General features: G+C 41.6%; 1 protein-coding gene across 4 annotated transcripts in view; it reads right to left on the reverse strand.

The window, feature by feature from the left end:
• Nucleotides 1-26,383, reverse strand: part of SEMA3F (semaphorin 3F) — a 152,505-nt gene that overhangs the window by 121,544 nt on the left and 4,578 nt on the right. For all 4 annotated transcript variants that reach the window (XM_063291988.1, XM_063291990.1, XM_063291991.1 and 1 more), the window contains exon 2: nucleotides 20,804-20,963. In XM_063291988.1, coding sequence (XP_063148058.1) covers nucleotides 20,804-20,915 — 112 coding nt within the window. In that variant the 5' untranslated portion in view covers nucleotides 20,916-20,963. The remainder of the gene's footprint in view (nucleotides 1-20,803; nucleotides 20,964-26,383) is intronic.

Raw genomic sequence — 26,383 nt, forward strand, 5'->3', positions numbered from 1 at the left:
AACAGTGGGTAGGGCAAGGGGCTCAAAAGAGACCCTCCCTAATTTCTCAGGTGTAAAGGAGACAGTAGAAGAATTGTACTTTCAGACTTGCAAGTTTCTGTTAATGTTTGGTGTTTTTTTTTAATTCCTTTAATCATGTCTGATTTTTGGAGACTGCTGGGACAAGTCCCTGCAGTTTTCTTGGCAAGGTTTTTCAGAAGTGGTTTGCCATTGCCTCCTTCCTAGAGTGAGAGAAAGTGACTGGCCCAAGATCACCCAGCTGGCTTTGGGCCTAAGGCGGGACTAGAACTCACGGTCTCCCTGTTTCTAGCCTGGTACTTTAACCACTAGACCAAACTGGCTCTTTCTGTTACTGTAGCCGTACAATAGAGTAGAATTAGCTCATCTGGTTGTGTTTCCTGTTTGGTCTACCTGGTAAGGCTGATAGAAAGAGTCACCATCTAGGTAGCCTGCAGGCCCCTAAACCCACTAACGTTTCTCATATGGAATAGCAGCATAAATGTAATGACATGCCTGCTGCTCCAGTGTGAACAGGCTCCTAAAAGTGGCAAATATGAGAGAAAAAAATGCCATGCCAAGCAAAGAAACAAGCCAGGTCATATCACTTCTTCATCAAGGACAATGTCTAAAGCATCCTTCCCCAATCAAAGGTATTCCAGATGTGTTACTCAGAATTCTAGGAACATCTGGAAGGCACTGACTTTACAATAACTGCTCTAAAAGGATAGCCAAATAAGATGAAAAGAAAATGTAAGCAATCTTTATTTTAAAGTACATCCTTACTCTAGAGAAGATGAGGCTGGCACACACCTGGAAACCTATAGATCAACTCCTTCCTGCGCTTATTAATAATGCTGTTTCTGTTATTGCTGCTTGGAAACACTACCTTGCTTTTCGCACTCGGATAACAGATCCCACCCAGTTAAAAAGATCACAATGAGCAGGAGCAGAAGTAACTCGTTATGGAATGTTGCATTTTATTTCCCCCAGACCACAGAGCAGCACCTCCAGTCTCTGGCATCTTCATCATAAAGCAAAGATAGGGCTTTAGAGAGAAGGGCCCATGCTGAGGGGCTTTCCCCTTCCCGTCTACCTCATTTGTTGTTATTGGTTTGATCAAGGTGCTGTGTGGGTTGTGTTATAGGAAGCAGAACTGCTGATTTGTTTGAGCTCTGCTTCCTACCCTTGATGGGCTATTTATGATGTAATTAAGCTAATTACAAGTAATGAGAGTCCTACTAGCTCTGAGCCAAGCGCTTTCCTATTTAACTAATTCACAGGTGGTAGGAAACTGGAAAAAAAAACTTGGGGATGAAATGATTCTTTACTCTTAAGTGTTTTTCAGTATAAGGCACTTCAGAGGAGCATTTTGGTATGTGATAACCTAACATCCTCCAGGAAATTCAGAAACAATCAAGTCAGTGAGGTTGATTTGGCATCACAGCAGGAGCCAAAGCCTCTCATGCTTGAAGAAAAGTAGGGAGGGTTTTTCACTGAGTTTAGGCTCTTTAAAAAAAAAGTATTCAGGATTAAACTCATCTTCAAGAATACTAACAACAGAGGAGACATCCCTACGTAAGAAGCCATTCTAAAAAGGCAAACCCTTTACAGACCAGAAGCGGACAGTCCAGCACTATCTCAAGATCAGCCCTAATCCATATTCATAACTTCACTGCCATTTATAAAGCTCTAATACAATGTTTCTGAATCTCAGCAACTTTAAGACGTGTGGACTTCAACTCCCAGAAACCTCCAACTTGCTGGCTGGGGAATTCTGGGAGCTGAAGTCCGTACATCTTAAAGTCGCTGAGATTGAGAATCACTGCTCTAACAGGTTCAGTGCGTTAGCTTAGCCATCCTAGTCATTCGTTTCTCCTTCTGATGCAGAAGGTTTCTGAATGGTCCTCACTATCTGGAAATACAGTGCCCTTGAGCTATCAACAAGCATCACATTTGTCCAACCCTAATAATAGCAATATATTAGACCTGCATGCTGCCCAACTCCCAATGACTCTGGACAGCTCACAACAAACAAAGGAATTACAACAAAACTGATAAAAGGTAAAAGATAGCAAGAACATCAGACCGGATAGAATAAAGCAAGGGGGTCTCCCTCTCCCTTGCCAAAGTTTTATTTATTTAATTAATATTTTATGTATGTATGCATGTTGCCACAATAAAAAATGAGTCTCGGTGGCTTACACAGAAAAAACATTAATTGATTAACAGATTAAAACAGATTAATTGATTAATCTGTTTAATCTGTTTTTAATTTAATAGATTAATCCCCTTTTGGTGGGAGATGGGCGGTGATAAAATTTGATAAATAAATAAATACAATAATTGTGGCAGTTGCTGTGAGCAGAAATCATGACTCGCAAACTCCAGTTGTTTGGGCCTGTTTTTCTGCTGGGGTGGTTCTGTTTCTGAGCTGAGGATTGAAAAATAAAATAAAGATGGATTCACCCCTTTTGAGAATGAGTAAAGAAGAAATAGTTGCTACCATATAATGCCAATGCTACTTTTCTTTTTACATGATTTATGCTCCATAATATTATAACCCATCCTTTGTTGTCCAAAGTGCTGAGCTTAGTATGGTGCTTTTCAGTATCTTTATGCCATGATTTGTACTTCATTAATCAGCCACTTAGCCTCCCCACACTGTTCCTCCATTATTATTTGAATAAATTTATTTTATGCTGGTCATTGTCAAACTCCATCTCCTTCATTATCAGAGCCTTTTTTTTCCTTAAAAATATGAGCTGATTATGCGCATATTTACTTACTCACCATGGACACCTTGCTAATTTCTTCTGATTATTTCTTTTGGGTGGGGAGGAAGAGGGGGATGCTAATCCTGGGTACTTCACAGTCTTGTGCAGTCATATCCTCCCACTTTTTTACTGCACACCCTGTGGCAGTCGCCTGCATAGGGATAAACAGCTGTCTATCATTTTAGCACTTCTCAGAAATGAAAGAAAAGACCCGATCCCACATCCCCAAAGGAAGAAATATGTAATGCAGCTACGCAAGCAGAAGCTGAGACAAAATGGGCCAACCAAATCAAAACCTATACATCTTCAGTAAAGCAATGGCTTGGCCACATGTTCCAGGCACAAGTAGCACAATGCCTGACGGACCAAAAAGCATCCTCTTTAGGTAGATGTGTGGGTTTTAAGATCTCACAGGCAGCACCTAGTTGACCTTGACTGACGCCCCCCAAATGCTAGGCAGGGTCAGAATTGAGCCCAGCGAGGACTGAGATGAAAGACCAGAAGGAAGTTCTAGGCTTATCTGCTAGACTGAGAAGTTGAAAAGACTTCCTGGAGGAAGGCAAGGCAAACCCCTTCTATGTTGCTGCCAAGAAACCTAGCTGGGCAGGTCCATGTTATCACCAGAATTCAGGATTTACTTGGGAGTTTTTTGTTTTTCTTTTTTTTAACTTTCAGCGGGTTCTCATCTGCACTGGTCCGGGCTTGGCAGTTTCAACTATCTAGCCTGCTCCACCAATTGTCCTGCTGGCTTTCTGGAGGTTCCCCCCCCAGCCAATACAAGCAGGTTTTAGAGGTACTAGAAACCAGGTGCAACCCAGGCTCATGAGATGGATTTAATCATTTGCTAATGATTCCACTGAAGGGTTATCCTGGGACTTCTTATGTGGGAAAGGGCCCAGCAAATGCATCCAGTTCAATATTTTTGAGAGCAAGGCTTCAGCAGCAGGAAGCCAACTTGGGTCTGACAGATTTAATGTTCAACTGTTTTAGGCCCAGCAAAAAGCTTAAATTCCTCAACTTTAAAATGGGGGAGGACATTAATTATGCCTTAAAAGAAGTGTTAAGTTAAGCAATATAACATGCCAGAAGTGCTGGCAAAACGATTAACAATAACCCAAGGATACTAGCTTAAGTTCAAACATGAAATCCCTTATGCTGGCCAATGCTCTGTGCTTTGCTTATAGCACAGAAGAATGGTTTATAAACAGGTAGGGAAAATGTTAACACATAAGGGACTAATGAAACCAAAATCTTTTATAATACAGGATGAAATGGATTTACATGAACAGCTTTTCCTCCTGCCATGGCTAACTCCAGCAGGAATGTTCTGGCAATCTGCTCCCCAAGTGTTTGGGGAAAGGGTCAAAGCAATATTGTAAAATGCAAAGTAAGCTGGAGGAATATCAGTATTGGAAAGAAGCTTGGTCTCCAAATCCTAATCTATATGTCAAGGCCTTCCGTTTTCCATACAGAGTCTTTTGGTGCCTTCAGGATGGAAATCCTTGCTGGGCATACACTATTATTTTGCCTAGAGAAAACAAACTCTCCATGGCTAATTGCCTTCAATAAATCACTCAGACATTCCCAGTATTTTCCATCAGCTTCTTTCCCCTCCCAAATTTCCTCTCAACCCTTAAAAGCAAAAGGAACTGGCTTCCAGATAAACATGTCATCCACTTTAGTCCCATGAGGGCTGCTTCTGATCCAGGATTTTGCTTGTTCCTATCTTCAAGGCAGTTTCCTCCAAATCTAACAAAAAGCCAGGCTAGTCAAGTGTCCCCAGAGTATCCATAAATGGGCAACAGAGAGACAATCAGAAAGAAAAGGCCTAATTCAAATGCTGTTTTAAAGAATCTACTACTAAAGTTCTAAAAAGCCAGAATGTTATTAACGTCGTGCTTTGCTATGTTTGTGCCGCACCTCTCCTCCCAGAATTTCAGGATACCTTGCATGGTATTAGGCATAATCCTGTGAAATAGGTTAGGTTCAATGATTTACTCAGTAATCCACCCAAGGAAGTTCATGAGTGATTAGGGATTTTAACCCCATTTTCCCAGTTCATGTCTAATGCTAGTCCTCTTCTCATTCTTGCCCAGGCATTCAATTAACACATGGAAAAGAAGAACAGAGTTACATCTTCTGGCTCTGAAAGCCATGTCACTGAACTCTGTGCTGGGAAGAATTGGGGAGCTGGGCATCTGGACGGCCTCTCCTCATGTTCTGAGGCCACCAGCTGGCTCTGGGGGTGCAGTTTATCTACTCTCCCTGTATATGGAGAGCACAAAATCAAAGCATGAGAAAAGGGCTTCTATATTTATAAATTTAATAAATAAATCACACCAACCTGGCTGTCTAGCTACCACTAGCATTTTGGTGATTCTATCACTTGTCCTGCCTGTAGTGGAATACACACACACTCTCTTTCTCTTTCTCTCTGTCACACACAGACAATTACACACAGACACACCTACACACATGGCTTGTAAGAATGGGTCAGAGCCTTTTTTTTAAAACCCTAATTCATATCTAATTTTTCCTTGCACAACACTGATTGCCTTAATTGTGCTTTTGCAAGGCAAGATGCCCTGCTGGTCTACTGGATGAATCAAGCTAGACAAGTAATGGGGAAAGAAAGGACAGTAAATGGAGATGGATGGAAGACCAGATGACCTACTTAAATGAAGCCAAATATGATCACAGTTCTACATTTTGGAACACCCTATCTGCTATCTGAATCTAGCACAAAAGTTGGATCTGTTAAAGAAGTTATGATGGCCAAATCACTGAATCATATGCTGCCTTGGATAGTACTCGGTACTGAGTGTTGTGCCCTAATTGTTTCAGTCCTATTCCAATAAAAAGAGCTCACAGTGTGGGGAGGCACAGTGGAATCAAAACACGGATGTGGGGAAGCCCAGTGGAAGCAGAATAGAAAGATGAGCTGAGCTAAATGGGCTTTTTCGTTATCTTGATGAGTGCAACGGAAAGGGCATTGGTAGGCTGAAGTAGTACTTTTTTCTCTATACTGTTCAGTAGCCTTCATTTCTGTAGACTTATAAGCAAACTACTGGGAATATATGTATTTGGAGGTCTAGGATTCGAAGGGAATCAATACTGTAGAATATCCAAACGAAATAATCTAACTAAGCAGAGCATCACACTGAATATCTCCAAATTTAGAGGTGAGCCTTCATGCATGTGCCAATCCATTTTTTTCCCATATCAACTAAATTCAAGTTTGATTCAGTTTTCTAATGAACTGAATCAATTATTTCAATTAAGATCAGACCTCATTCCACACAGGTCTAAATTCTACCGTTTATGTGAAAATAGTTCTTCTAGACTCTAGATACAGGACAAGTTCACATATTCAGTCTGGGGCTTATTTTTGCTCTGCATGGAGCTACAAATATCTTTACGGAGGGTACCTTTTAAATTTGTGTCCCAGGTTGCACCCTCTGTAAAGGAACTGAGGTTCTGTTTTCCATCCATGGGATAATGCTATATGCCACCATATATATACTTTTTGGCAAGGTGGGGAGTCATGCAGACAATGTGTATATGCAGTAACCCATTAACTTGTCATGGAGAACAACCTATGGTGCAGATTAACAACTCTGTTCCTTTTTGGCATCTTCAGATGCACATTGTGGCTTTCAACCCTTAGGTTTAAACAAAGAAAGTGTTCAAATCAACAAATATTTTCCAAAATTCTTGGCTGTCAATTTTCAAAAGAAGCCTTTCCAGACTGGAAGAACTGGTGCAAGATATACACCAGCTGTTCATCATGAATAGATACTAATTCAGAAGGGCAGGGCAGGAATTTCTACATTCAGTAGCTGAAAGAGCAGGGATGGACACATAGTACAAAACTGGTTGGTTAACATTTCTCTGCATGAAGTTACCAGGATCAGCAGTTTAGCATATACTGCAAACATGGAGGATTAAGGGAATTGTTGGAATGTATGAAGCAAGGCCACAAAGTAGATATGGTTATGCAGTTAATAAGTATTAATAATTTTATCTACTTGCTACTCTGTTCTCAGACCTCGGCAAGGAACAAAATGTAAAATAAGAGAATAAATAACAAGTAATTATAAAATTAATCCATCAAACAATTTTGTGATTAGATAATTTTAAGAGTCAGTGTGGAGTAGTGGTTAACATGTTGGACTAGGAATAGGGAAGACCAGGTTCTAGCCCCCTCTAAGCCATGGAAACCCGCTGGTGGTTTTGGGCCAATAATTTCTCTGAACCCCACCTTCTTCTTGTTGTGGGGAAAATGATTTGTAGTGCACTTAGATATAAGCATGTACCAAGTAAAAGTACTACTACTGAACAAAATAAAAATAGACTAGAGAAAAACCGTGTATGATTAGAATAGATATCAAAACCAGCTTTTCTATGACTTCCCCAACCAGATGTCTTGGGACTGCAGCTCTCAGATTCTTAGCACCTTCCAGATGTTAGGACTGTTTCATAACATACTTGGCATTCTTCAGATGTACTGAGACTCTGACCCAGAATTTTCAGCCAGCTGCCTGGGGATTTTGAGAATAAAAGTCCTCGTACAGCTGGAGGGCAACAGGTTGAAAAAGCTGATATAAAGCTGGAGCTGTAATTTCAACTAATTTCAAATTTCTGTAGGAAAAGGTAGTGTTATCTGGCCTCAACGTCTTTCCTGTTTGCCATTCGAAAAAAGAACAAGGAGGCATTTCAAATTTTCAAGTGATAAAACAGAAGGCTACGATTAGATCTTAAGCCTGAGTTAATGAATGTATGCCTAAGGCTATGGGGTATTTTGATCAGTTTGTTTTCTTACTTTCAAAAACAACTATTTATTTTGATACAGCAACATACATGTACCAAAAACATTATACTGTAGTATTTACAATTTATAGTATTTATATTTAGAGTAAATACATTGTTTTGAGACAGAATATCTTGTTTTTGTTTTTATTTTAAAAGTATTCTGTTTATCACAAAGCCAAAGATCAGGGAGGGAAAATCAAGTTATTTTTGTAAGTATAATTCATAGTTGTCTCCATGCATGGGAGATACACACACACACACACACACTTAAGAATGGCTAGCAACTTTGTCAAGGTGGCATGCCAGGAACAGTTCCGTCATCTATTTTACAAGTGCACAGTGTGTGTTGTTTTACAAATGTACATAGCGTTATGCAGAACATTATTTCTAATGGAAAATAAACAACTTGTAAAAATGTAGCATGCCCTGACTTTTTAAAGATAAAAATTCACAACCCTTGCCCAACCCCAAAATGTCTTAAAGCCAACTATTTCCCATGAAGAAGAGAGACATATATAGAAAGTCTGCTTGGTCTTATGAATTTTATCCAGGGGAACGTACAAGAATAATTAGCAACAAAATGGAAAGCCTGGCAAAGTGATGTTACAAAAGACAGGAAAAATGCAACAACAAGCAGAACATTCATTCAGGGCTGTATCTCTTAGGAGGACGCTGACAATTATCTCTGAAAATTTAACGTGAGGAGGACAAAAAGAGAATGTGAAGCGTAACAGCTTCCACAGGCTCCCCCAGCCTGATGTCCTAGAATTCGATGCAGCCCCAGTAGATGGACCAGATTGAAGAATGCTGTCTAGAGCAACTTAGGAAGCCAAACCAATGCTTGCAGCTCTTCGAGAAGCTCTTATTTTGTGCTGAAGCAACAGCCAGGTATACGGTAGTCATAAATACAAGACCTCACTTTCAACCATAAACATTTCACATAAGATGACATTATTTTTGTTGGGGTAGGCTTGTACATTTGACTTTCTAGAATTTATCCCTCCCAGCCTATCTCAAGAATTCAATAAATAGGATAACAAGCTTAGCAGATAAAAAGGACAGACTTGGCTTAGCATAGCTTGTGTTAAGTGAAGATTTTGGAGACTGGATAACTTCAGGGTTAGCAAGTAATGAGATTATGAGCTTTTCCATTCTTAGGTGACTATTCTAGAAACCTCAGGATAGGGTGGTTGGCACCTGCTCACTTTGGCAGAGAGCTTGTAGGGTGAAAAATATGAGAAGCAGAACACATTGCGCCAGTGTGGTTAATGAGAAAAGGTCAAGAAAAGGATAAATGTACCCATGCAAGAAGAGATCTGTGACCTTCTGGAGGTACTTTGTATACCAAAACTACAAGCTCTTGCCTTTTCATTCAGCTATTTGTTAAAATGCCAAAGATCTAAAATTTTCATTTTTAAGGGGTATGTGATGTGTTGAGGTCCTCCAATACAGTACAAATAGGTTTTATGTATCTTAACTTTACAGTACTTGTCTGCCTAGTTTTCTGGTGGATTTTGGCTGGATGATAACTGCCTTGTTTATGAGTTACCAGGTAATTCTTATTTTTGTGCCAGAAAATGTTTTTTTTAAAAGCTGTGACTCCTTATAGCATACATTCACTGCTAGCTCTCCCACGGGCCTTTTCTCATTTTTCTTTCCATGCAGATCCTCAGCTGTAATGCAATGTTATGCTTGTATCTAATTCTCTTCAGAGGAAGGAAGGAAGGAAGGAAGGAAGGAAGGAAGGAAGGAAGGAAGGAAGGAAGGAAGGAAGGAAATTCATGACAAATTTGTTTATATTTACTTATGAAATATTATAGCCTGCTGTGTGCTATGGCCTAGGATGAGTCATAAGAAACACCAATGGGTAAAAGGAAGAAAACTGTCAATTATAAATCTATAGTTTGTCTGTATTTGAACCCAAATCTCTCAGGTGAATAATTTTGTCCATTGAAAAGAAAAGTATAATTTTTAATTCACCCAGTACAGCATAGAAGATGAGCCACATATTTGTAAGGACATGGACATATGTAAGTAGACCTTGAGTAATCCTGATTTTCTTGGCTTGTATATATTTTTATTTCTTATCAGTTGTTTTGGAATATTTTGGACTTCTCTATAACTTTGAAATAATGATCTTTAGCAAAGTACCTTTTTTATATACTGTTGATGAAAAATTTTTGTGCAAGAATACAAAGAGAAGAATCTCAAATGCTTCTCCATGTAGGGGGATCTTCTTTCTTTGGAGCCACATCTTATTCTAAATCAGTACTACCACTTTTAGCATTTAGTTGGGGAGTTCAATGAGTCTGGTTAAGCAGCTATAGCATAAGTATAATACTTTTTCCATTCACGCATACAAAACCCTTGCACGGACAAATGTAAAATACAGAAGTATGCATGTATTTAAACAATCCTATTGTTTTTCTCTATAAATCTGAAAGATGAAAATAGATGGAAACTAAATCCAGTCCATCCATCCCAGCATATCAAAATTTAAGATCCACAGAGCAGTTCCAGTCAAAGTCTCAGCCCGTTTCAACAGAGCAACAGGTTTCCATCTTGTCTGTTGAAAGGTATTACCCAACAGTTCAATTCACAGATTTTTTTTTCTAGAACATTCCAAAGAGGAGAAGACACTGTGACACAATAATTCAACCACCAACTTGTTCTGCTCAGGCCTCAAATCGCCTTGCTGGTAATGACTCTCCTGCCCTGTTGTCCTGGAGGTGAAAGGTGCCATCTTCTTTTCCAAGTCCCTGGGGCTCCTTATTTTCTCCTTCTGTCGAGGGATTCTGCTGTGGTCACAGTTTTTATACAATTTCACTTCAGCTGACACATGGGTGGGTGTTGGGACAGGGAATAATTTGCACAGTGAAGAAAACAAATTCCCATTTAATGTTAACAGCTCATCCCCACAGCAGTTATTATCGATCCCCTTCAGCACTTTAAACTATTGCTGTGGCTTTATTATTGATTTTTCCGGATTCATCTTACCAGTGGCTATCTTCAGGCTTCTGATGTTGCAGTAAGAAGTGAGAGCAGTAATCATTACATGAATTTCCACCCAACTAAAGAAACTTTGAGTTTGGCTAGCCAGAGTTGAGGAAAACCTGGTTGCAAATTTCCTCATAAATACTTTGGGCCCAGAGTTAATGTAGCCTGAGGATCCTGATTGTTTCCACCCTAGTTTCCACAAAACAGGTAACATGACTCATGCTATGGTACTTAACATGAGTGGTTTCTATTGGCAGGCAGATATAAGTGTGGGACCCAAAATTCTTTGTGCCTAGAATACCCAAAAATTTAAGGCATCCACAGTTGGGCATAATGGAAACCATTAGGAGTGAGAAAGAGAACATACGTGCCGTTTTCAATAGAAAAAGCAGGTAAATTAGCAGATTGCAGAACACCCATGATTAAGAAAGAATATGTTTTAGTAAACTTGAAGGAGTCCACAGTACCCCTGTAGACCAATAGAGTATTAGAAGAGAGAAGAGAGGTAGCAGTCCTGAACTGCATGTATTCGACACAGAGTCCCCATTCCATCCTCATAGCCACAATGATGGGTCTTATTGTGACTCATTTGGTAACCAGTGCCAACATGTCCTCAGAAATATCTAAAATTCAACAAGGAAATGCCAATTTTATATACTGCTGTGTGCCATTTATCTCTGCCCATGTGTCTTTAGGACAAGGAACAAACATGTCAGGGTTTATGAACCAGCATTTTGTAAAAACACAGAGGAGATTCAGGCCTGGTTAGTGCTTGGATGGGAGACCATCCAGATGGTATAGCACTGTAGGATAGACTAACAGAAAATCCCAAAAGAAACACAGATTAGCTGCTTCCATATTGTTGCCAAGGAAACTAGATGGATGTATTCAAGAAGTTGCCAGGAGTCGAGCAGAACTTGAAGGAGACTTTATCATTTTATTTTGCGCAAACATTTAAACAGAGATGACAGCTGTGGGGGATAGATTATATTATTCTTAGGATTCTGAACTCCAGTCTTTGGCCTTATTTCACAGGATGCCCAACTCCACTGCTGCTGGCAAGTGGGGCTGCAAGGGCAAGTCTAATGATTTGACCTTAGTCAACCAGCAGGGAGAGATTATGCCCCAAAACAGGACTCCTGTTTCTTTTCTGTCACTCCCCACACATTCCCTTAAGGAAGCAACTGCACAGGGCAGAGCGCACAAGCACTTTTCCCCTCGCAACAGGCTGTTTTCTGCAAGGGGCTTCCACTGCCTCTGCACCCCCTCAGCCTTAAGTTCATACCAGGCACAAGGAGAAGGCGAGCCCCCTACCCTGCACTGCACTCCAGTTATTGTCACTGCTGTTCAAACACACCCAGCTTATTTGTCTTTTAGGATCAGACCAGGGCACTTGAAGCAAAATTAACAGCCCTCTGAGACAGAATTCCAAGCAGCTCCTTACAAAGGGTGGCTATTTCAAAACTACATTTTTCTCTCCCAGCCGGAGAACTGCCAAAGGCAGTCACCAAATGATGATCTACGTAGAGGGTGGAGTAGGGCTATTCAGCACATACACTGCAGCAACTGCCTATTATACAGAACGATTCCCATGGGTTTCTTCACACGTGACCAGAGGCAAGGATCTCCCCTGAACATACCCTAGTCCTGCAAAAATAGGGGAATGACAGCCATTGCAAACCAACTTCTGCCCACTACAGTATAGAAAATGTTGGCTATTCCTTTCTTGTTTAAACTTGAGTTTTCCATAACTGCTGCCTCTCCCTCTCCTCATGCCATTGCTGGTTGCACTGGAATTGCCTGATTTCTGTCTGATAGAACAGAAGAGAGCAAACAGGCTCCGTTCAAGACATTTTGCAGCCTGAAATAGAGCAGTAAAAGACACCTCCCATTCATCCAAGCAGAGGATCTGATGGTGGCGCATGCACTGTGATGGCATACTGCTGTTTCCATTATCTGCTTCCCCGTGGATTCACCCTCTGCACCCAACTCAACTCACATGCTACCAAAGCTGTTTTGGAAGAAAATTTCCCCCCCTCCCTCCATCCATAGAAGTAAAAATACAGTGATAATCAACACGATACCTCCAAACCTTTTGTCTGATGTGGCTGCCTCATTTTACTTAATGGTGGTTTCAGTCCTAGTACAGATGCCTGCTGGCATCAACCTACACCTTAGAACACTTCTGAGAAGTTCTGGAGATGCTTCTTGACAATACAATTGCACAATATGTAGTACGCTGGTATTAGCTGAGAGAGAAGTCCCTGAAGCACTTATGCCATCAGTGCATGGTGACTTGTGCCCTTCATGTATGATTCAAGTTAGTGTGCTAGTAGGTGCATCAGACAAAGATGCTGGGAAATCTTTCATCTTCCAGTGTAACTGGTATGCAGACTCTTTTCTTTACAGCTATTTTTATGATTTTTAATCTGCCTCTAGGAGTTCAGTGGGACTATATCCTGCTGATGTTGGCATAAAGTCACTCTATTAAGTAATACCAATTTTAATTGACAATTAACTTTGTCTGGCAAAGTTTGCTTGTGTTAATTCACAGCTGAGTTCTTGAAAATCGCTATGATTTAATCTCAGAGATCCAGGTTCTCCTCTTGAAACCTTGCTTGGTTGTCAATAATATTGCTTGGTTAATCTTACCCGTAAGACCTAATAGGCTCAGCCATACAAATGTCAGACATTATAACAACTACCATAAAATAATATTAACAGAGTTATTAATATTTGTTATAATAAGACACTAGTAATGGTCTTGTAAACACTCTCTTCCCTGTTGGGATGGGAAGGAAACTCCACCTTCCTCCAGATTGTAGAGAACAGAGACTCTTTGGCTGCAAGAACATATTAATCAAGAACGTCCGAAAGTGCCTTTCTGGGCATGTCTTACTGGACCTTTTGTTCTATTGAGGGCCACATTCCTGACTGTTTACATGTCAATGGAAGTGGCGCAGAAACAAATGGTGGGGAAGACCATCAGCAAAATTTGGAGGGGATGCCCACTGTTCCCTTTTCTTCTCTTGCTGGTACCATTTCTCTCTCCCTTTCTTCCTCCCCACAAAGCAGGCTGCCAGGAAAGGGGCAGATCACTTTTACCAGAAATCTAAATTGACCCCTTGCAAAAGAATGAGCTGAGGGCTGCAGCTCTGTCCACATCTGTGTATTGGATTGACAGGGGAACAAGAAACAATTCCCAAGGCCGCTCAAAATGCTGTGACAGCGTTTGGAATGACTGTAGAAGTTGTAAACTTACATTCATAGTTTCCTAGTCCAGCCTGAATCACTACTTCATATGCAAAGGAAGCAGCTTGCTTGCCAACTAGGTTATGGACTACAGCTATGCCTCTCATTTTTGTTCCATTTATTTCATTCAGCCAAAGAACAGAAATAGAGTCGAATTCAGTCCAGCCACACCCACCCACCTTATGTTCTTACCATCCAGCATAGCAGAGCTGGCAGGTTGGTAAAATATTCGAGTTGCTTGTCAATTAACTCCAACCATCTAAATAAGTAAAGCAGGAGGATGTTCATGCAACAAGAAGGGATGTGGGAAGAAGGTCATTGGGAGCTTGGCTAAGAATAGCCAACCTGTTTTTCCTGAGAAGAATCCTGAAACAAAATGTACATATCCACATGATATAAATAGATCTTTTCCCCCACCTCATCCTTCCTTAGAAAACAAAATTTAACTGCAAATAGGGGACCCAGTCAAGATCTTGCCAAATTTTCCACTGCTATTTATCTCCCTTCTGGGGACATGTCCCCATTCTTTACATGTGGGCTGGGGCTGAAATATGGAGCAGAGAGATTTGGATGAGATGCTGCTGATCATGGGTTCACTTTGCGATTCAATTTTAGAATTTTTCTATCATTGCTAGATAATACAAAATAAAGACCGAGATATGAAGGATGTCTAGAAAAACTGTCATTCATATCGATTTAAAGCAGCAAGTACATGTCAAAGTCCATGCTGAGTATGGTAAATCATAGCTTTGTTGTTCATGGAAGAGGAGATACTCTGCTCTTTTCTAGTGGCATCTCCAGCAACTTTCAGACTTAACAAAAACTTTGAAAATCATTACCCATATTGCCAACACATATAATTTTAACTTGATGAATCTGACAGCCTACACAAGATGGTGGTTCTTGATGCCTTTGAGTTCTTGAGCTAGAATGAATTTGAACCACAGAAAATTGTATGTGGTATAATTGTGTATGCTACTACTTCTCTGCAGAACTACACTGACAGGCTAACCTCGGGGTTCTAATTATGATTCACCAGCAGTGGTCTGGGTGTCCCCACTGAGTGTTAGCACAAACACTGGTATAAGCAGAACAACCGGCTTTGAACTGGCTGCAGCAGAAAGTGAACAGGCAACTGTTTTACTTTTTATGCAGATAGACAGCAACGCTTCCAAACTGGTCACTCGGTCACTCTTCTCTGCTTGCAACATTGTCCTATCAGTGCATTCTCTTCCAGCCTTGCCATTAACCATAGTTAGGAAATGTAACAGTTACCTCAGTGGAGCCATGGTTCATCTTCTGAGTCCAGTGCTCAGTTTCCGACAACAGTCATGCAAATGCTCTGAAGAACTAACAGCTTTAGAAGAGGAATCAAATAAAAGGTCTATCTGGTCCATTATTGGCCAACAGGATGCCTCTGGTAGCACTTCAGAAGGACATGACATTTTAGCACCTTCCTGCTTTTAAGACTGAAGCTATCAATTGTATTTGCATGTGTGTGTTTATTCTTTACGTGGAAAGTGAGATACATTAGTGCAGTTAAGATTGACACTACTAACCGAAGGTGAGGGAATTAGTCCTGATCATTTGAAGCACTTTAAACCTCAGTATAATAAAACCCCCTCATTGCTGCCTTCCTAATAGCTCCAGAGATGATTAATCTCAACTCATTGCTCCCTACACAATAGCCTTTCACTCTACACCAGTGTTTCTCAACCTTGGTGACTGGAAGATGTGTGGACTTCAACTCCCAGAATTCCCCAGCCAGCCAAGGTCCCAACAATGCAACAGCAAACTACTTCCGCACAGCTACAATGAAAATGAGATGGATGTGTCTGTAAAGTCACTGGGAGTTGAACTCAACTTGCAAGAGGCTTCACTTACTAACAAGGCAGCCGTAAGTCCCATTCTATTGCCATCTCCAACACTGTTATTCCAAACCATGAATTTACTAGATGGCTCCACATTGATAACAATGCTTATCACAACACCACTTGCAACCCAGTCCAGCTCACTTGTTACAACTTTTCCCCTTCCCGCTGAAGTGCTGAATTATGACTTTTTTGCTGGTTAATCTGCCAAGATGGGACAGGTAGGAGGTTTTCTGTGCGTTGAATCTCTAACCTTTCCCTAAGGCCTGACTGCAGAATTACTGGCAGTGCTGGTGGCCTGGACCATGTTAACCACCCATAATGATTAACTCTTCCTCCTCATGTTTCCCACTTTCTCACTGACCTCCTCCCTTCCTCCAATTCTTTTCACTTGCCACATTGATAAAGGAGAGATATATACAGATGCACAAATGATTGACTCAGGAAAAAAGAGAGCTTGGTTAAACAAAGTTCTGTGACCACTCCGCTATTTCAGCAGTGCTGGACAATGGAAATATAGAAACTATTAGAGTGCATGATAAGCATTGGCAGAGCTGAAGGGATGGTCCTTCCTCTGCAAAGTAGCCTATTAACTGCTGAGATTAGTCTGCATTAAACTAAATCACTCCAGCTCAGACAGATAGGAGTATTTGAGGTGACATTACAGAAAGAAAGTGTACTTTGAAAATAGGGCAGAAAAATTCATCCCAAGATCATGCTGAAGAGGAGTAGGGGAGTAATAGAGGGAGCCATCCATTTCTGACTTCCGAAATCAGTTTACTGCTCATTCTGACAACCGACAACTGGGATGTATATACAAGATTTTAATTAGGCTAGTTGCATTAAAATTAGAATTGAATTATTTTCTCTCTGATACTGAAGTTTTCTTTTCCCCAAACACCCAGATCAAATACAGACCTTATCAGGGCCTAATTCAAACAAATTAAATGCTTTAAAAAATCCTTTAACATAACAACTCATTTCAAAGCAGTAAGCATTACCAACCGATTATGTATTTCTTAAATTTGGGGTTGTTTTTATAATGTAGAGAACAGAAAATGTATCCAAGATACCTTTGGAAATTGGTCAGAGGCAGAACCAAATAGGACTGTCCAGAGGGCCCCTCAGTGTTGCAGCGCAACGTTGCACAAATGGGCAGAGTTTGTGTTGCAGTGTCATGACATGCATGTCATCCTTCATCTCTCATTGCACAGTCACCCACGGAACTGTCTTGCAGAAGTGACCATGAAACCCATGTTGAATGTGTACTAGTGAAAGCTAGTGCTTTCAATAAGAATTAAGAAGTATGTGATAACCCCATGAGTCAATACAGCCTTATTGTTAGTTTTAGTTTTAGATTAGATTAGTTTTATTTGGTCTGTTGTTTGAAATAACTACAGTCACAGTGACAACTGATAATACCAGTATCAACAGAAAGGGGGGGGGAAGGAGTGAGAGTAAGAGCATATTTTGGGGGGGAAATATTGCTTAAAAATGGAGGAAGCATACACAGAAATCTGTGCCCTCCCACTTAGGGATTACCCCCTTATCTATGCTGTGAGTTCAATTTTAAATTAGTGCTAAAGGGCCATGAGACCACTTTAGCCTGCCTATGGCAACCCACATTTAGAATGGGTTTATTAAAAGGCATATGTCACACCATAAGGCAGTGGTGTAAATTAGCCCTGGCTTTGAGAAATTAGAGTTGATTCAGAAAAGAGCCTCCGATGGATCTGGCAGTGAGCATGTCCAAACATTTCTGCTACATACTTTGTTTGATAATGCTTATCTTTCAGCTCTAATCCCACTATTCCTGGGCATGCAGGCCAGCTCAGGAATGGTAATTGCGCTAAGGCCTGTGTTGCTGAACATATAGTGCCTGGTTACAGCGGCATAGCAATGTCATGCAGGTGAGAGTAGCATCTTGAGCAAATGCAGGAATCATTGGAAGAATAGTCACTAAAGAAGAATACTAAGCAGGCATATTACTAGTCATAATATCTCCCATCTCCCCCTCCACATTGGTCCTCTTTCCACAGTTCAATCTGCATTGTTATTGCCCCTCTGTTGCAGTTACACACATAGAGAGATGGAAATAAAGGCAAAATTAATGCTTTCTTATAGGTACATCCAAGATTAGATCAGATCTTTCCCTGGAAGAACGCAATTCCAAGTTCCCCCAATTCCCAATGAGGCTGCTTTCACTGTCTCTTGTAAGAGAGGCCGCTTTTCCTCCTAGATGTTCCTCAATAATCCCACAAAGAAACACCTCCTTCCTCCACTGAGCTCTTGTTTCACTCATGTTGTTCTCCTAATCCTTGGCTTAATGCCCTTGAGTTGTTTTTAGAATGTTCTCTAGAGTCCCAGCTTATCTAAACTGTATGCTTTTAAAAGCCAGTCCTGCCTCTTCTCTCATTTCCTGCAACTTCACATCTCCCTGTCTCTTACTCAACTTCTGCTACCCAAGTTCTTCCAACCCTTTAGATGTCTTGGCCATCCTTTCCCAGCTGCCTTCAGCTCTATGGCCAAGTCTTATGATTTATTCTTGCTGTTTTTATCAAGGCGGAAAAACTCGATTCCCTGGCAAAGGTAGTACTTTCCCACTTTTTAAAAACTGTAGATTAACAACAGGAAACCAAGCCCTCTTATAAAGACCTCAAAGACACTATTTTTCAAAGTACTCAGTCTGAACTTCTCCCTTCCACAGGGCACAGAAATCTTTAAACAGGCCGAAAGGAGGATTTCAATTAAGCCTACACACACACACACACACCACTTAAAGGCAGAATGGATCTTGTTTCCATCTACCCTTGTTCTTTCTTTCATCCTGCTAAGAAAAGGTCAGATTGCTCTCCAGAACTAAATCCTTCCTTGTACTGTAAAAGAGATGAACTCACAGAGAGCACAGCTCTAGGCAAAGCAGGGTTATAATATAAAAAAAGACAAGGGCTGTCCTATCTTAACTGGGCGTAAGCAGTGACTTCAGGCAGCAGACACTAAAGGATCAGTCTTCTCAGTTGGTCCTCTTGTGCTTCTCTGCCCACCCTTTCCCTCTCTTGGAGGACACAAGGCTGTGAGCCATACAGCCTTGCCTGCAATTCTTAGCCTACCCTTCTCTTATTCATGGTGAAGGCTGCTAGCCCATTAGTACCACTGAAATATAATCAGCATCTGAAAAAGAAATGGGGGTAGGGGAGCATCTCGTTCTTTGCCTCAGGCAGCAAAATGTAGGAAATGATAGGTTAGGATAGGCCACCGTTGCATGTAACTTAATTTGCCAAGCATAGATGCTCTTAGCACCTTCTCTGTGTTCTGAAACCTCAAGCAAGTAACAAAGGACGTAAGTTTCTGAAGCCATATTTCCAAGCATGGAAATAGCCTGCATTCACACAAATTATACGGGCTTGACACCAGACCCATACGAGAGAATTAAATCTGGATAAATTCAAATACCACCAGAGCTACTCTTGATATCAGTAGGGCAAATTAGGGGTACTCTTTCCTTGAATTATTTCTTTAAAAGCAGTGGTTTAATTTCTTTAAAAACAAATTACAGAAATCCAGAGAAGTCAGAAACACAATCTCATAGTATCTGAATGTGTCTCCAGTGTTGCAATGGATCAACCCAACAGTGTTTTTAGATCCTAGGGCCCTCAATCTCATCTTGCAACCCACTAGATGTCAATTAATTAATACCATGTCAATATTTGTTATTTAAAGAATTAGATCCAAAATTAGGATGAGCGGATGCAGTAGAAGATGAGGTGTGTGAACTTTTCAAAGCTTACTCACCTCCCCCTGATAAGGTGCACCAGCCAAAATTCCCTCCTTTGATGTAGAAGACAATATAGTATTTGCTCTTTTCTATCTAGTTGATGTAAAGAGGTATATAGACAGAACAATTCCTCCATGTTCATAAATTATCACTAAAGATTCTGAAAAGTTGTTTGCTTAGAGAAAGAAGAGCAGGAGAGACAATCAACATTTCTATTGTGCTTTCAAGAATTCAGCGTGTTCCCAGGTAAGCATGGTAGGCATTGTTCAAAATCAACTTCCTACACCCTTGTAGTTTCAGGGTCAGAGTTGATGGTTAACCTATTGATTGTCTGCAGTTATGACCCATTAAAATCAGAGTCCATTCCCCTAAAGGTCTCCCCTAAGGAATTGAACAGCATGCCTGTTGCTCTTATGCTCAACATAATACATTCTTACACAGCAAGATTTTTCTAAAATGGGAGTCCTATATATTGAAAGCAGGGTCCTTCATGGTCCCCTTCTGGTGAACCCAGAGGGGCAGCCTAAATATACATCAGCCCCTAATAAACACATTAGTCTGCCTCCCTGTGGTCTGGAAAAGGAAGGGAAGTTAAGAGGAAATGACACATAAGGTACAACCATCTGTTCCTAGTGGGTAGTCACATGCTGAGGCTACCATGTCAGCTTCCTACCCTTGGAACACAATTTGTCAACTCAGCTCAGCATCCTTCACAGGCAATCATTGCTTCACACCAGCTAACCCTGAACATTTACAGACAGCGCGTCCCAACACCTGTCTCCTTCTCAGCAACAGGCAGAGGGTCCATTCATTGGAGCACAGTCCCTTCCTAGGGAGTTCAGTATATGAGTGGCTGCCAACTCTTCAGCAGATTCAGCAGCTTGGGTTCACCGAGCTGTCAATCTGCCTGCACTGCCAGCCATGGTGCTTGACTCCTTCACAGATCTAAGGAAAAGCCACAAGCTGCAAGGCTAGTTCTCTCCAGATGGAGAGAGGCACTGAAGTGCAATGTGCCATGTGCTTGATTGATGCAGGCTGCTAGCCCAGGGGCTTCTCAGAACCTGTTCTAGAAAACCATTGCTTATAATCATGGCTAGAGTCCTAAGAAAATGAGCTGCTTGAAGCAGCTTCCTTGGAAACCGAGTAGCCATTTAGATAAACTTGCCATTGAAACTGGGCTTCCAAATCTTGCACTCTCTCCAAACTATGTTCTGCATAGAGAACCTTTAATAAGGCACTGATTGCCAGAAAGTAAAAACCCCAAGAAGTTTGCCATCACACTGTCAATGCTGCTTTAATTCAGAAATGGTGTCCTTCCTTACCTTTGAAAGTGAGCTGCACCCTTGGAGTAGCAAAGAGGTAATCCTTGGAGTATGAGGGCCACCAGCCCACAATGAGAAGGATGGCCCAGAGCAAAAAACCAACCAGGGGCATGGTGCAGAGAGATGGGGATCCAAAATCCAAGCAGACGTCTTAGCCACACTAGCAGAGGGGAGGGGGAGAGAAAAAAAGGCAAAAGCGTTACTACCCCAAGTTTAAGACAGGAACTGAAGAAATAAAACAACGTACTAATGTGGTGTTTCTCAACCTTGACAACTTTAAGCTGTGTGGACTTCAACTCCCAGAATTCCCCAGACAGCCATGCTGGCTGCGGAATTCTGGGAGTTGAAGCCCACACAGCTTAAAGTTGCCAAGGTTAAGAAATGCTGGTTTAACCATTCAGAAGCCTCTCCTCCAGCTACACAACCCCTGGGAGTTAATTTCTATTATTCTTATAAACAGATTAAGGGTGAGAGCATCAACCTTTGGAACAGGAGAGAGGCTGCTGCGGCAAAGAAGCTGCTGCTGCTGCTGCATGGGGTGGTCCGTTAGCAGGATTAGCATGTATGGTATTCCCTCAGAGCACAGGGGCATCTCAGTGCAAATGGCATCTGATATTCCCCCTGCCCAATGATCTGCATTTCTAACTAAGTGCCATGATGATCACCTGGAACTGTAGAGGTTGTTTTATATCTTCTGGTAGGGTCTGGGAAAGAAATGAACAAACAAATCTCCAGCCTGGCTTCTTTCTTATGTGAATGTGATTCCAAGGCTCATGGTGTGTTTAAAGTAATTTTTTAAAAAATCTCTGCCACATTCCAAATCTAAGGGCAGATGATCATATCAACTCTCACTATTTTTTAGTAAAACCCAAAAGCATCGTCTTGACCATCTGATTCAAACATTGCATTAACCATGGTTTTCCAATTCTTCCTGTAATGAAGAAATCACAATGGTGGGGTCACACAAGACAGTAGGAAATTACTTCTTCAGGTGATGTATGAACCAGATCAGTATAATTTGTGCACATCAGGGAAAAAATGTTGTACAAGCAAGGTAAATACCAAGGATCTTGAATGCCAACCCCATTCTATAGTGAAGTGGGTTTTCTTTGGTATTAGACTCTGCCTGGTATTGAATTTACTCTAGTGCATGTACACACACGCACATTTTGGACCATTTTCTCAATGAAGCATAATCCTTTGCTGCCCTCTGGGTTTTATGCTAAATCTTTTTGTGTTAAGATATTTACTCAGGCCTCTAGAGCAATGTTTCTCAACCTGAGCCATTTTAAGATGTGTGAACTTCAACAATGCTGGCTGGGGTATTCTGGGAGTTGAAGTCCACACATCTTAAAATGGCTCAGGTCAAGAAACACCGCTCTAGACCAAGTCACTTTTAGCCTTCCATAGGGTAAATATTTCTAGCCCTCGAAAGAAGGAAAACTGAAAACAACACCCTTTGCAATGTAGATACATTTGTCTCCTCCCTTAGATAAAAAGAGATGCAAGAGCTGAGCAGGCTGGTGTACATACTTTTGCTCATGTCTGGGTACAGAGGGAATCCCAAGAACAAATCAAGCGTGTTGCCAGCGTCCTCAGTCATTTTAAGGCAAGTTGCTTCTGTAACACAAACGTGGACCCTGTGGGGGGACCTTTCACCAGATGAATGCAACTGGGGTCACGGTGTCTCTCCTGTTGCAGCATTAGAATGGCTCCATTTCATGGGAGGAATGAATCCGAGCCAGGCCATCGGAGCCCAGCTGCAATTAACAAGCTCACATGCTGCTCTCATTTGGTAAAGTAAACAGGTTTTGATTGAGGGGCAGTAATCAAGTTGTCTCCTTGCAGGAATGAAAAGAGTCCTTATAGTCCTATCACAGGGCAGCAAGAGTCAGAACCAGCAGCCCACCCACCCGGGGCTCTCATGGGAGCAGCCCTTCCCCTCTGAGACAGGCTGAGCAGGGCTGCAATTGCTCCTCGGCAGGCACTACCTCCTTCCTTCGCTCTCCTGCTGAGCACAGAGAAAAAAGCAGTGAGCCCGGGGAAGGAATACTTGCACAGGACAGTCTCCATTTTCTACCAGTCAGGAGGAATCTGGACTTAATTATTTGGAAGACAAAAAAGACCAAATGCGTTTTCTTTAAAAGTAGGAGGAAAAGAGAGAGTTTGTATGTCAGTGTTTCTCAAGCCTGGCAACGTTAAGATGTGTGGACTTCAACTCCCAGAATTCCCCAGCCTGCACAAGGCTGGCTGGGGAATTCTGGGAGTTGAAGTCCACACATCTTAACGTTGCCAGGCTTGAGAAACACCGTTGTATGTACTAGACCAGCTGAGTTGGAGAGGATCTGACAGCCTTGCCTGGCTAGAGTGCCACAGGGTCCCAGTGAAATTCAGATGAGACTCTCTCTGTGTGTAATTTACAATATTACCTTTGTTTATCCCAGGGCGTAAGTTACACACAGCTTTCCCAACCTCAGTTATGACAATAAACCTACAAGCCATTTCCTAATATGAAAAATACTTTTGCCCTTAACCCAGTCTCCCTGGATCCGAACTGCTTCCTGGTCCTCTCTTTCTCAGAGGATCTGCCTTTTTAGATTATAAGCTAAGTATCCATTCAACAACTGGACAACTAATTACAGTATCGTCTGCAGTTGGCAGAGGCTTGCGAAAGCAGAAATATGACTGCAATTTATTCCTGCATGCAACTTCAGCATCCAGAATTGTATCAAGGTACTACAGAAAAATGATTTCCCTGTTGTTCTACAAGAATGGTGGTCAAAATACTAATATAAGATGGGAACCTGGCATTGAATATTCTGGAAAAGCAGTTTCTTCTGTGAAGCAGAAAGGCACTAGGTGCAATTCACCTTCCTTGGAAGTGTATGATGAAACTGTCGTTAATCTAATTGATCTTTTAGTGTGTTTGGAGGATGTTTGGAGGCTTGTTCTGAGGAGCTGAACTTTTTATCCAAAGGAGCTGGCAACTAAAACACAAAATCAGGCATGCAAAACCCTTCAGCATGTTATGATTATGTGCAATCCAGGCTCTCCTGCCATGTAATACAATCAGAAGGTGCCACCTGAAGTTGTTCTTAAAAAATGACCCCCAGGAAGAACTGTCTACTACAATGTTTCTCAACCTCAGCAACTTTAAGACGTGTGGACTTCAACTCCCAGGATTCCCCAGCCAGCAAGGCTAGCTAGGGAATTCTGGGAGTTGAAGTCCACACATCTTAAAGTTGCTGAGGTTGAGAAACCCTGGTCTACTGCATCTGCCATCTTTTTTTTTCACAGCATAGCTGAACTTTCCTTCTGCTAATAGTAGGCAGAAGGCAGAACATTGTTCTATCCAGCTGAGCCTGCCTTGCCTTTGGCAGCCTCTGACTTTTCTTTTCTTCTTGTTCCAGCAAAGAAAACAGGCTATTTGCCGCCACCCATATTCTATGAATGCTTTTGCATGGATTACAAGGGCTTGAAACTCAGAAATATGGTAACAACATCTACATACTTAAACTCCCCTTTTTTGTTTTACTTCTATTGTACTAAAAGTGCATCTGGATACAGTTATAAACCATGTTGGGATGATTCAAACAGTGTGTGTACATGTGAACAGGCAAAATCTGTTTAGGTATTTAGAGCTCTTCTCCAACTGGGGTATCTGAAAAACCTCAAAACTAATGTATAACATGCACATTATTAGCCCTACAGTTAGTTTCTAAAAAGAGATTTTCAGGCTGACCCAGAACAATTTACAGGGAAACACGCACACAGACACTACACTAAGGCAAAGCCAGCCAAGCAACAACTAGCCTGCCTGGGACAGAGATCAGAACAAAGGGGAGCAGGGGCTTAAATGTTCTCAGTACTGCTCCCTCTGGTTAACCGGTGAGGTGCACGGAAGTAGGAGTTAATGACAGAAACAAACTTCAGGGATTTCACAGGAAAATCCTTGGAATCAGTCAAACAAATCCAAACTGGCTGTAAGGATGTTTAGAATAATGGATGGGCCCATAGGAGGATACAGCTTTCTTCAGCTGTGGGCAATACACCACAATTGGAGGAGTTAAAGTTTCCCAGGGGCAATATATCATAGCAATTTCCTTTGCTCTGGGTAAATATTTGTATTATTTCCCTTTCTTTCGGCACACATTCGCACTTCCCTTTCGCAGATGCCTCCCTCAGCGCACAGCTCAGGACTTTTTGGAACCCTAATGTCTAAAACCCAAACTAGTCTGTGAAATAAACGGCACAATCTATTGCAGTTAAATCAAAACCCTGCCAGCCTTGGAAAATAGTTCTGGCAAATAATGATGTTGCCTTTGGATTGTGATGAGCGTGCCATTGAGAGCAAGTGAGATGGCAAACAAAGGGAAGGAGTAGGGAGGGGAGAAGGATAAGAATAAATGAATGGGGGGAAAAAAGGAGGAGACAAGCAGTGGAAGTAGCAGAAAATTGTGGGATAAATGCAAAAGAAGCAAACACATACATAAATCAAGAGAAGCAGTGTTTTCAGCAGTGTTCCCTGGCTCTAAAGTTACACGCACTTTGCTGATGGAAGTAGACTGAACAGACTAATATGTCACTCTGCATTAGGTGTGAAGCCACGTGCCTTACTTAGAGACCAAGGATCCTTTTGCACATGTTAGAGCTAAACCACTCTTCATCTCACATAAATAATGAGATCAACTGAACCATAGCTTAGTTGAGAACATTTCGGAAACTAAGAAAAACTGGGTAATCTTCCTGGTGGCTTCTGGTGCCTCTGTTAATTAACAGAGGGGTTTCTGGTCAGCCAGTTTGCAACCAGGCCTTCAGAGAAACAAGCTTACAGAACAGGAAATATTCCTGGAGAATGGTAGAAAGAAAAAGGAGAAGGAATATGAGAGGAAATTATTGACAACTCCGTAAATAATATGGGTATGCCACAAATGGGCAATGATACTAGTGAAATCATTACAGCTGCTCAACTAGTCATAGGTCTCATAACATTGCCATACTAAGGCCACATGGAATCTTGGGTCTGTTCTACAGCAGGATTGTGATGTGGTGAAAGGTCCCCTGTGCAAGCACCGAGTCATGGCTGACCCTCTGGGGGGACGCTGCTTTCGCGATGTTTTCTTGGCAGACTATATCGGGGTGGCTTGCCATTGCCTCCCCTAGTCGTCACAGCAGGATTGCTACTAGCTAAATTCCTGTGCTCCCTTGGCCTCCTAGAAGTGAGCAGAGAGGCAGAAAATGCCCAGAGTATTCATTACACTTGACCAATTATTGGTGGGGATTTCATACAATCATGTCTTTGGGGGCAGAGAAGCACAGATCTCCTTTTTATTTCCAGTGCTTTCCTGGGGCCAACCTACCTTTAGATATAATAGGACAACTACCCTCAGGCAGCAATTCTTGATGAAGTGGAAAGCAGCAACATATTAATGGGCAAAACTGGGAGTCCTATGGAACTCTGAAGATAAACTTTTGCCCCTGGGCACAGCAGAAGATGCTGGCCCATTGCCAATGTGAAAGGAAGATGCAATTATTTACTTCTTAAACTTACAGCTTACTGACCCTACTGAGACTCTGGGT

The sequence above is a fragment of the Candoia aspera genome, chromosome 2 (assembly GCF_035149785.1).
Source record: "Candoia aspera isolate rCanAsp1 chromosome 2, rCanAsp1.hap2, whole genome shotgun sequence".
Lineage (NCBI taxonomy): Eukaryota > Metazoa > Chordata > Lepidosauria > Squamata > Boidae > Candoia > Candoia aspera.